At 42.3% G+C, this 12,283-nt stretch overlaps 1 protein-coding gene across 1 annotated transcript; it reads left to right on the top strand.

The window, feature by feature from the left end:
* The first annotated feature begins 257 nt into the window (after positions 1-257).
* LOC310679918 (chymosin-like) lies at positions 258-8,912 on the top strand. Its single transcript, XM_083445867.1, has 9 exons — positions 258-343; positions 734-890; positions 2,093-2,210; positions 3,099-3,217; positions 3,947-4,131; positions 5,505-5,618; positions 6,196-6,319; positions 7,242-7,340; positions 8,541-8,912. The coding sequence occupies exons 1-9, from the start codon at positions 288-290 to the stop codon at positions 8,679-8,681; spliced, it is 1,113 nt and encodes a 370-aa protein (XP_083301993.1). The 5' UTR covers positions 258-287; the 3' UTR covers positions 8,682-8,912.
* The last annotated feature ends 3,371 nt before the right edge of the window (positions 8,913-12,283 follow it).

Consider the following 12,283-nt stretch of genomic DNA (forward strand, 5'->3'; position numbering starts at 1 on the left):
AACAGGACCAATGGTCAGGGATGATGAGAATTGTAGTCCAAAACATCTGGAGGGCCGAAGGTTGGGGATGCCTGGTATATGATGAAATCTTATGTATGATTTCCACATATTTGCAAAGAAATGTGACTGATCAGTTCTGGTTTCCTGGAATGGGCTGAACTTTCTGTGATGAAATATGACCACCTTTTCTTTAGAAAATGGTGGTTACTTCTCAAGCAGCTATAAAATAAGGGAGTTTCTAGAGCAATTAGCAGAGAAACTTGTGCAGTCTCTGATGAACTAGCAGGATGAAGTGCCTTGCAATTCTCTTCACCTTTGTTGCTCTCTCTGAATGTCTTGTTAAGTAAGTGATCATTAAGTTGCTAATATTTACTTTATTGACAGCTGTGTTTTCTGATTAAATAATAATTCAACAACATCTGGAGATCTACAGGTACTCTAACCCCGAATTACACCTGCTCAAATCCTGTTGAAGTCAATGGAGAAGATGCATGAATAACTGTGTGCAATATTGTAATCTATATTAGACTTTATTGATACTGAGAAAGACTTTGGTCATGTTGAGTAGATGTGACCTTTAAGTTTCATTTCCGACATGCCTTAATTTTGTTGAGAATGTTTGGATGTGGTGATGGCATTAAACCTATTAATTATGAAAGGCTGATTTCAAAATAAGCACATTTACAGGAGCAGAAAAGAATCCAAGCATAATCATTCAATTATTTTGTACCAGGATTCCATTGCAGAGAGAGAAGACGCGAAGAGGGATGCTCAGGGAGAAAAACTTGCTAGAAAGTTTTCAGAAAACCCATCGGGACATGGATACAGAATATATCACAGCCTTTTCTAAACGTGGCCGATTTAAGAAACCACTTAAGAACTTCCAGGATGTGAGTCTGCTTTGCTTTTATCAATTTGCTGCGCCATTGAGCAAAATTTCACCAATGTTTTCCTGATGTTTGATTGAAATACCTCATATTTCTCCTGACACCCAGGGGGTGTCAACATAATCAGTTAAGCAAATCACACCCATGATTCATTCCCACTGAAAGCATGGAAAGGGGATTTAGCCATGGCTAGAACAAAGCCCCATTTATTTCTATGGGACGAGTTGCTGGATTGCACCCAGTTAAGCACTATCCAAAGTTAAGCACTTTGGAACCCCATTGAAATCCCATTGGCCAGATGCAAAAGAGAACAGAGTTCTTGCATCTGTAATATCTGTAGTGGTGTAGAATACAGTGCTTCAACAAGAGTGGTTTGTTGTCTTGCAAGCTTCCACTTGCTCAGAGTCTCTTTGCTAAAGACCCTTAAAGGTTTGTCAGCCCTGCCAGCTAAATCAGGTGAGGGGAGCCAATGGGTGTGAGACCCTTGGTGAGTTGGGAACGTCCTCTGCATGAAAAGACAGGCTCTGGTGGATTGAGCGGATGAGACCAATAGTGGGCGGAACTGTCAAGAAAGCGGTTTCTGTACATGCTTTAGGACAGGGGTTGTCAACCATCCACTAGTGGGCGTTTCAGGATTCTGGGTGGGCGGTAGGGGCACAAGCTGAATCCTCATTCCACTGAGCACTGATGAGCAGTAAGGAAATTTTTACCACCAAGAAAGATTCATTAGTGGATGGTAAGTATGAAAAGGTTGACTACCCCTGCTGTAGAGGGAAGTGAGGGGCAGATGGGGCTTGTTAACTTGGGAATGTAGCCCATCTAGGAGAAGGAAAACTCAGAATCTAAACCTCTGCTGCCTCTGATTCTAAGTTTTTTCAAGAGAAGAAAAGGCAAAGGATTAAGTGAGATAAACGGTATTTATTGCCCATGCACAGATATACATGGGAAGGGCATGTCAGCTCTACTGCTGCATCTTTCAAGTTTCAAGAATTTATACTGTTTATTTTTCATTTATTTGAACAAGGTCCTTTCCACATTACCCTATGAAAGACTGTGATTTATTTCTGCCTCTCCCCCACCCCACCTCTTAGTTAAGTACTCAGATTTACAGGATTATTTTGCATAAGTATGAGGAACTAAAATGTAAAGCCAAAAGAGAGAGGCAGGGTAGTGCTGCAATGCATATTTGTTTTATAAATCTACAGCTGACATACTATGGAACTATCTACATTGGAACCCCACCACAGCCGTTCAAGGTTCTGTTTGACACTGGATCATCCCCTCTCTGGGTGCCATCTATCTATTGCAAAGAGAAAGCATGCAGTAAGTAACTGAGAATGTCAAAGTGTTTAAGCATGTTAGCCAGGTATACAAAAGGAAGGAAACAAAGTGGCATAAAGGAAAGAGTTCATTATATCATAACCAGTCTGGTTGAGGCCTTAATTCTATTTGCCTAAAAGTAAGACTCATTGAATGCAATGAGACTACTAAATAAATATGCATAGTCTGCAATCCTATATGCTCACTTACCTGGGATAAATTAAACTCAATTATAGAAGTTACTCCTGAGTAAACACGTATTAGAGTATACAATAAATCGAGTAGATTTGGTTTTGTAAAACCCAGTTTTTAGTGACAGGTACAAAATAATGCTAAAACAATGTGGTTCTTTGAAATATATATGGTGGAAGAAGAGACAGAGCTGGCCCACCCATGAGGCAGCATATGGTAGCTACCCCGGGCAGCAGAAGCAGAAGAGGTGGCACCCGTGGGTGTCCTGTTGGCCGGCGCCAGCAGCAGCACCAGTTTCCGGTGAGATCCCATGAGATCTCATGGAGTATTCAAGATCTGGCAAGATTTTGGTGAGATCTTGCTAAATATCACTGGAACCAGCTGTCATCAGTGCCCCCACACAGCCCAAGTAAGGGTGGCAGTGGAGGAGTTGTGGGGTGGGGAGGCAGGGTAGTAGAGTGGGGGCACATCCCATTATGCTTCAAATGGCAAAATAGGACACTCCATTGCTGGAGAGAGATATCTCAGTTTTCAATGATCAGGGAATAATATCTAAATGTTTCCCAAGTGTTTTCCAGTGTTCTTTTATTACAATTTTTCTCTTCAGAAAATTTTTACCTTCAGTTTGTTTCTGCTATCGATCACAGATTAAAAATTGTTTTTTATATTAATTAAATTCTGTTTTCTTTTTACTTTTAGTAAGACACCAGAGATTTGACCCACATAAGTCTTCTACCTTCCATGGAAAAGGAAAGCTACTCCCCATTAAGTATGGGAAAGGAAGCGTGGAAGTGATCTTAGGACGTGATACAGTCAAGGTAAACTAATACAGTAGTATTTTATAGATACAGGACAAGTTGGGAATACAAACTTATAAATAATTAACTGTTCTGTGTATTTCCAAGGCCAATGCATCTCAATGTTTTTGAATCCTGGAAACTTTAAAACAGTAAAAACAGAATCAGCCCATTATATTACTTGGATATATTTATGTATATATTCATAGAATGGCTGCTCCTCAAGGAATTCAGAAAACAATATATGGTAACCAAGAAGTTTATTTTAAATTGTCGTTGTTAGAATCAAAGTAGCACAAATTAAAGCTGCAGTGCTAAGGTTATGCAATTCTGAAGTAAATATCAATGAAATTAATGAGACCAACCTCTGAATAAACAGGTTTAAAACTGGGACCCAAGTCGCTCTTGCCCACTCTCCATAGGAGCCAATTCTTATGGGCCATGGTCCCTTCATCCCCCAAATATTATCTGACAAGGGCCGCCGCCCAAAGTTAATGGGCTTTGCCATTCAAATGGTGTGCATGGACTGTGTCTTGTGATCAATTATGCAGGATGGGACTTACCTGCCACCCCCAATATTTTATTACCTGCCACTATCCATGTTTGAATATTATTGTCTGAAAAGTCAAATGAGGTTTCCTTTCATGTTAACATGCACAGGATTGTAGCCTGAATGCAATGCTCATAGAAGCCTGCTCTCTACTTTACAGCATGATACAAAAGTAAGGGAATATTTTGTGTTTCTCCTAGATATCCAATCTTGCTATTTCTGATATGGAATTTGGATTGAGTACCACTGAGTCAGAAGACCCCTTTTCCATATCTATATATGATGGGATCCTCGGCTTAGGCCCTGGGCGGAGAAGTTCCTTCATTGATAACCTGATGAAGAAAGGCTTGCTTGAGAAAGACGAATTTTCTGTTTATCTCAGCGGGTAAACATTATTTTGCTTTACTGCTAAGTTGATTTGTTGTGTGTACTTGGAGGATTCATGGAAGGAAAATGCACCTGAGATTATTTTACAGGTTGGCTTTTGCTTTGCCTCCTGTACAATTCTGTCTGCCACTGTGCTTTGTTTGCACAGAGGTTGATGGGTAGAGGGGACTGGAACCCCCATCCTCAAATTGGTCAGAATGCTAAGCTTCTCCAGTGATGAATAAGCTATTGTAGTCAAGGCTACTTGATGATGAAGAAGAAAAGGTCCCTCCGGTTTTCTAGTACCCAGCAGTCGACTGCACCCCCCTTGCAGCTTGTTCCTTGAGAGCAGAGCGGGAGCCAAGCTCAGGTGAGCTAAGTGTTAATGTGGAAGAGAGGGAGGGAGACAGAGTTGAAGCAGAGAGTGAAGAGGCCAACCCCCCTGCTTCTAATTCTTGTACTATTCTGTAATGCATGGAAATATGGTACACACACACACACACACACACACACATCCATGTAGCTACCTTTCCTTGTGATTTTAATTTAATACTTCTGGAGTCTTTGATCCAAATCACAATCCTACCTCATGCAGAATAATTGGAGGACTGTAATGCAAAGGCAAAGACCTTTTCACCTGACTATTTTTTTTGGGGGGGGGGGTAGATCAATAACAATAAATCTCTCCATCACATTAGGTGGATAATATGCAACTCATCCTGTACATGTCAGTTCTACTGTTGAGTAAGTGTGCCCAGCACTGCACACTTAATGGTTTTGTGAAAGGAAGGTAGCAAGCCTTTCTTGGGCAGAAGGTGCTAAGGGAAGCAGTAGGTGGAAGTAGAGCCAGGCACAAATGAAGCCGGCCAAATCTCCCTTTCTCTGCATTCTCCACAATAATGGCAGCAATGAGACTGAGTAAAGTGGAGGAATCTGACAGACAGTGACACGCCCTGGACTGGGTGCAAGCAAGCCAGCAGGCAGGTGAGGCTGGCTGAAGGTAGACTGGGGTTGGTGGAGTAGAATGGCCTCCACTGCCCCAAACTGGCTTGCTTAAAATCACAATGAAAACCAATTAGAAGAACAAAACGTATGAAGATTATGAAGGGGGAAGTCAGTGTGAGATATACAGAGCTGAACAGGAAGCATGGTGATATATAGAACAAGAAAGGAAAAGTACATGAACAGCATTCACCTTTCAAAATCTTAGAGCTTTCATTGTCCAGTGTTCACCAGTAGATACTGGTGCACTGCAAAAGTTCCTTTCTCTCTGTCTGTCTGTCTAATTTGGACAGAGGTACAAGAACTTGGTACATTCACTCTTTTAATATGCAGTTTAGCTTATTCTGAATGAATGACTTGACAACAGCACACTATATATCTATGTTTCAGAAAAACAGATGGGAGCATGATCATTTTTGGTGGAATTGATCAATCCTATTTTACTGGTCGTATTCACTGGATTCCTGTCATATCTGAATATCAATGGCAGATTGCCGTGGACAGGTAAGCAGGAATTATTCTTATTAGTAGTATTAGCAACATTATTGTTAATCTTAACATATTGACTGGGTACAATAAAACTGAAAAGTTTCTCTGAATAATTTTAATGGCTACTATTTAGCTAAACAGGAAGAGATGGAGGGCAATAAAATGTAAATACGAATGTGCGACTTACTCTGTGTTTTCTAGTTGTCCCTTGTTAGGATGACTTATATAGAACCATTCTTGTAAATGGCATTAACAGAGTATATGATTGCAGGCCCTTGCCCTGAGCAGCTTACAATCTGTAGTTCATGTGTTTTGTTTTATGCCTTCTACAATTTCCAATGCAACTTCCTGAAAGTACTTATCACATCCCACTCTCCATTAAAAAACCAACAACCCATGTTTGGGGAAGGGCCCTACCTCAGTGGCAGATCAATTGCTTTGCAAACAGAAGGTCACAGGTTCCATAACTGATATCTCCAGGCAGTGCTATGAGAACTCCCTATCTGAAATCCTGGAGAGCTGCTCCATACAGTGTGGCTTTAAAATGTTTCATGTCAGAAACTAAAGAATATAATGATTTCCAATTTCTCAGCATTCTAGTGAATTCTAAGAAGATTGCCTGCAGAGATGGCTGTAAAGCACATCTTGACACAGGGACGTCCTTATTGCTTGGTCCAAAATCTGAAATTAACCAAATCCAGCAAGCCATTGGCAAGGTAAGATTGACTTTTGCTGATTTTCTTCATACTGTGGCTGAAAGAGGCCCTGTATCATCCATATCACTCTAGTGTCCACACTCCTTGCTCTGTTAGACGGCGCTCCAGTTTCAGAGGCGCACAACCAAAGGTGGTGAGGATTAGGCACTGGTACAAATCCACATCCAAGGCCTTGCGGGGCCTCCTGAAGCGACTTTCAGGAGAAACCGGAAGTCATGTTGGAGGTTTTGCGAGACCTCAGACGTGACCCCGGAGATTGCATTGGACATCATAATGTCAACACGTCATGTTACGTCGCAGGTTCCATTGGGCACCCATAATCTGGGGCCCAAGTCGGTGCCCCTGCCTCCCGGACTACAGCTGCTGGTACCTCAGTGTTAGCCTTCATGGTTCTTCATGATACCTACTGCGCATGCATGCAAATGTGAATGAGCATCCAAGCTACAACAATGGAAATGGCAGGAAAAGAAAATAAGCTGTGGGATCCAGTAAAGGAAGGGGGGGAGAGAGAGCACTGCTGTTATTTCGTATTGTAGTCTGTCTGCAAAATACATTGGCGTTTGTTTCTTCCAAACAATATCTCTCAACACAGATTGTACATCAGCCTGCCATCAGCACCCATTTGCATCATCTCCATTGCTTTAGACTGTGAAGTTTAGATGTGAAGTGTTGAGATGATTTATTTGTAATATTCAGCTAGATGGCGTGCTTCTGTGCTACAGTGTTCTACAGTGTGCTGTTCAAACCTGTGAGTTACACTAGATGGTTATTAAGTTCTCACTTAAAGCGGTACGTTTGCTTTCCTGAGATTGGCTCAGGGACAAATCCACGACATTTCTTGAGCAAACTTGAGGTTTGCTGGTTCAATTCCTTCATGATCAGAATAATGTCCAAACTCAATTCTTTTCCTTATCTCTTTCAGCATTTCTTCAGCTGCAGAAACCTCCACAAAATGCCAAATGTTGTTTTTGTAATCAACGGAATTCAATATCCTTTGACTCCACAAGCCTATACTCGTAAGGTATATGATAGAACTGGAATATTATCTACTTGCCATAATAATGCAGGTTCAAACAGTTTGGGTCAGATTAGAAGTGCAGAATATTTACAAACACATGGGCTAAAGACAGGGGAAAAAGAAATACGTTTTGGGGCAGAAAGCCAATTAGATATCCTGAGACAGTCAGAAGAGCTGGACCCAAACTTGCATGTCTTATAGAAAAAAGGCCAATGCAAATTCCCCACCAACATACTGGTAGTTTCATGACAGTTTAGTATAGTATCTCTGACTACAGATGATTCCCATCCCAGGAAGGTTGCCTCTGACATGTTATATAACATGGGTGCCTGATGACCCTGAGAAGGACTTAAACCTTCCATCACATATAGCAACATATATACTGTGTGCAGCTCTCAGGTGTGTTTGCTTGGCAGTTGCAGATTTTGAAACAAATAATGTCCTTTCTCCCCTCATTTCCTCTTGTAGTGGTGACACAATCTAGAGAATTTTGTAATCTCACTCTCGGCACCATCTTAATACACCACATGTATCCCTGAAGAAGGGCTTCTATTGGCAGGGGGACACAGTGATCCTATCCTTTATAGCTAGCAGGAGAGGTGGAGCGAGGAGGAGATGGGAAATAAGTCTCTTGTGATCTCCATTGACTCCATAGGGAGGGGCCATAGCTCAGTAGTAGAGGATTTGCTTTGCAAATAGAAGTTCACAGTTTAAACCTCCAACATTTCCAAGTGGGCTTGGCAAAGATTCCTTGTCTGGAACTGATTCTATCATCTTTAAGACGGCATAATTCCGGGGATAAGATGGCATTTCAATGCAATTATTTCTTCCAACAGAGCAGAGCAAAAAACATTTTGAATTGTGGAGACTGCCTATAATTTTAAAAATAGTTTGCTAACTTGTACAATTTGGTTGTTCATTATTAAGGTATTGTGCTAATTATTATAGACTGAATACAGAATTTACAACACTGTGTGCTATTACTATTGTCCTAGTGTTACATCTACAATATTTATCTCCTTTTGAGACTTTTCCCCCCAGGGAAAAATCCTTCCTTGTCCTTCTTTATGTTGGAATGTCACCTTATGCTAGGGTTTAAAATATGGAAACCCTTCCTTGTGCATTTTTACCTCGATTAATTTCTTGGTTGATATGGAAGTTGAATCACCCACATCTTAAGGATATCCTTTCCTTTCTTTCTAGGATAACGGCCATTGCAAGAGTGGCTTTGGCGTTGGCAGCAAAGATTACCATCACTTGATACTAGGAGATGTGTTCCTCAGAGAATACTACAGTATATTTGACAGGGGGAACAACCAAGTTGGACTGGCAAAGGCAGTGTAAAAAAAATTCTGCATTTAAACTATGCAAGTGCTGTAGTTGCTCATTTAATCAACTAATGTCAATGTTGTTGTAACTTCATAGCAATGTATTTGAGCTAATACTATCACTCGGTGTCCTATTAAAAATTATATTCGTCAGATGCCTTCAAAGAAGATGCAGGTGGTAGCGTTGTTGTGGCATATATGATCTGAAAATTATGTATTTCACATTAATAAACTGTTCCGTGGCTAAGCTTTTGGATGTGATTGAAGCTGAGGTGCCATTCTCATGGATAATCACATGTTGTCCTAAACTGTGTGGCAGTGAAAGGACTGTGCCCCCTCACCATCTAGTGGTTTCTCTGGGGCAATATCTGTTTTCACTGCCTCCTTTCACAACTTCACATTCTGACCAGATGAGACATCTGATTCAAGGGTCAAACTTGGCAGCCTTTTCAACATGCTAGAACATGGGTGAGTCTTTTGGTCAAGGAGTTTTTAGGTTGCTTCACCACCCACTGACTGTATACAGTGGTGCCTCCAAGACGAAATTAATTCGTTCTGTGAGTTTTTTCGTAGAGTGAGTTTTTTCGTCTTGCGAAGCACCACGGCGGGGAGTGGTGGGGAGAAGCAGGGCAGCTGCCGCAGCCGGTCCTTGGACTCACCCGCGCCTTGTGGACACCGCACGACGTGGCTGCTGGAGGGCGGCGGGGCTCAGGAGCACGACTCCGGCTGCAGCGCTGGCTGCTGGCGGCAACGGCTCCTGAGGGGAGCGCGCGAGGGGCGGTGGGGAGCGGCGTGAGGCAGCCGGAAGGTCGGAAGGTCGGCCGGAAGGTGGGAGGGAGCCGGAGGAGCCATCAGCAGGAAGGTGGGAGGGAGCCAGAGGAGCGGGGAAGCGATCGTCGCAATGACAGGAGAGGCAGGGCTGTTTCGTCTAGCGAAGCAAGCCCTTTGGAAAATCCGTCTTGCGAAGCACCTCAGAAAATGAAAAACCCTTTCGTCTAGCGGGTTTTCCGTTTTCTGAGGCATTCGTCTTGCGGGGTACCACTGTACTACAGATCAGGAAAGATACCATGAAAGCCCTAAGGATACCAGCATGGTTAAAGAGCAAAGTCAAATAAGCTACTAGAGGCGAAAGGCTTCCCTTAACAAACAAAGTCTTGTCCAAACTGAGAACAAAAATAACACAAACTTTGGTGAGGGGGGAAAAGAAAAGAAAAAAGTGCAAGCAGACAGTAAGGTGGGGGGGCTGGGGGACCGTGGCCCTGGGTGTATTGCTTCGGAGGGGGTGCAACCAAGTGCCCCCATGACAGGCTCACTCAGTGGATCCTCGTGTAAGCTCCACTCCCGGGTGAAACCTGACCCAGGGGCGGAGAGCCCTTGGCTGCAGTGTTGCCACCTCCCTCCTCTGCTTGGCTGCGGAATGTGAGTGTGTCACATGTGCCACTTTGCGAGGCAAGCTGCAGTGGGCTTCCTCCTTGCCCCACCACCCTTGAGGGTTTGCCCCACGTACCCACCCCGGGTAATTGTATCTTACACTCCATCACTGCAAACATTGGGCAAAAAATAAATAAATGTGCAGGTACACCATAAGGGATGCTAGAAAGGAAATTGATGAACACACATAAAAAATTAAGACGAACAAGAAGAACTTCAAATATGCAGGGAGATGGCTGGGCTAAAGGGAGTCAAAGGAGTGCTAAAGGAGGATGAGGGAATCATAGAGAAGCTGACTGAGTTTTGTGCTTCAGCCGTCACAACAGAATATTTTGGGCAGATTCCGGAACCATAATTTAACTTTTGTAGGATCAACTCTGAAGAACTGATGAATGCTGATAAGAAATGAAGTTCTAAGCCTAATAAACAAAATAAAAATGGACAAATAACTGAGTCTACATGGCAACCACCCAAGAGTTCTCAGTGAATGAAAATGTGCAATCGCTGATCTTCTAACAAAAACATGTTACTTGTCCCTAAGATCATCCATCATACCCAAGACCTGGAAAGTGGACAAGGTATCAGCAATTTTTAGGAAGGGATCCAGGGGGCCTTAGCAGGCTGCTTACCATAACAATTCTCCAGGGAAAACTGGTAGAAAGTATTATTAAGGATAAAATGTCCAACCTTGGGGTGTCAAGTTAAATAAAATATTGGGGAGGCAGGTAAGCCTCACGCCACATAATCAATCATATGATGCTGTACACAAACATCATTTGAATGGCAATGGCCATCAACTTTGGGGTCCACGGGTCCACTCAAATATTTTATTGGGGGGGGGGGACCTCAGCCTCAAGGAGTTGGCTCTTATGAACCAAGCAAGGCTCCTCCAAGGGAAAGAGTTGTCTCACAAACCCTACTAGAGTTCTGAGAAAGTGTCAACAAGCACATAGATAGAGATGATCTGGTCAACAAAGCATACTTGGACATTCAAAAACCTTCTGACAAAGTTCCTCATCAGGGACTCCTGATTAAGCTTGGCAGTCATAGGCTAAGAGGAGAGGTCCTCCTCAGCATCAGGAATTAGCTGGGAAGCCGGAAGGCAAGAGTAGGAATAAATGGACAGTTCTTCAAATGGAGATATGTAGAAAGTGACATTACAAAAGGACATTACAAAAAACAAACTACATAAGCAGAATAAAATACTTTATACAGTTAAAATAATTTTTAAAACCAGGCATTCTGTCAGATAAGAGTTTGCTCTCCTGAAGAATTTTTTCTCCTTAAAATTGCTGCTCTGAAGGCAAAACAAGCCACTTTTTCAGAGGTGACTTTTATCCTTTCATAATTTTTAGTTTTTCTTGCACTGCCAGTTGACTAAAATTTTTCAGAAGTCTTCTTAACCCTTGTTGTGTTTGACACAATTGAATAGCACACACTTGAAAGACATTTACCCATCAGGTTTGGACTTTAACACCTTGAAAGTAGAGCAGAATTCAGGATGTTGTGCAGAAAATCATCACAGGTCATTCAGATTAGATGCAAATCCATGAGGAAAAATTGGTTCAGATATACCCTAAACCACTGAGCCTCTTGGGCTTGCTGATTGGAAGGTTGACAGTTCAAATTCACGTGACGGGGTGAGCTCCCGTTGCTCTGTTCCAGCTTCTGCCAACCTAGCAGTTCAAAATCATACCAGTGCAAGTAGATAAATAGGTACTACTGCAGTGGAAAGGTAAACAGTGTTCTGTCACGCCAGAAGAGATTTAGTCATGCTGGCCACATGATCTGGAAAGCTGTCTCCAGACAAACTCTGGCTCCCTTAGCCTGAAAAACGAGATGAATGCTGCAACCCCATAGTCGCCTTTGACTGGACTTAAGCGTTAAGACTTAACCTAACACACACGTGCAAAGTTATTGAGAAGCTTATCTCATTCCATTTTGAGCAGCTTATCAAATTTCCATTAGAATGCTTAGTCCAATAGCAGTGTTAAATATGTACATTTGTTATTAATAAGACATCAAAGTGATTGTGCTCAAATATATGTGTTGAGGACCTCAGATAAGAGTGGTAAATTTGCTCTTTGGACATACAATGCCTGTAGATATACCCATCAAGGGCATGAGAACACCGGCAGATAACGTAGGTGTACTAACAGCTTGGATCTGTATAAGGTAGATTTCTCT

The sequence above is a fragment of the Podarcis tiliguerta genome (genome assembly GCF_965153285.1).
Source record: "Podarcis tiliguerta genome assembly, chromosome: 6".
Classification (NCBI taxonomy): domain Eukaryota; kingdom Metazoa; phylum Chordata; class Lepidosauria; order Squamata; family Lacertidae; genus Podarcis; species Podarcis tiliguerta.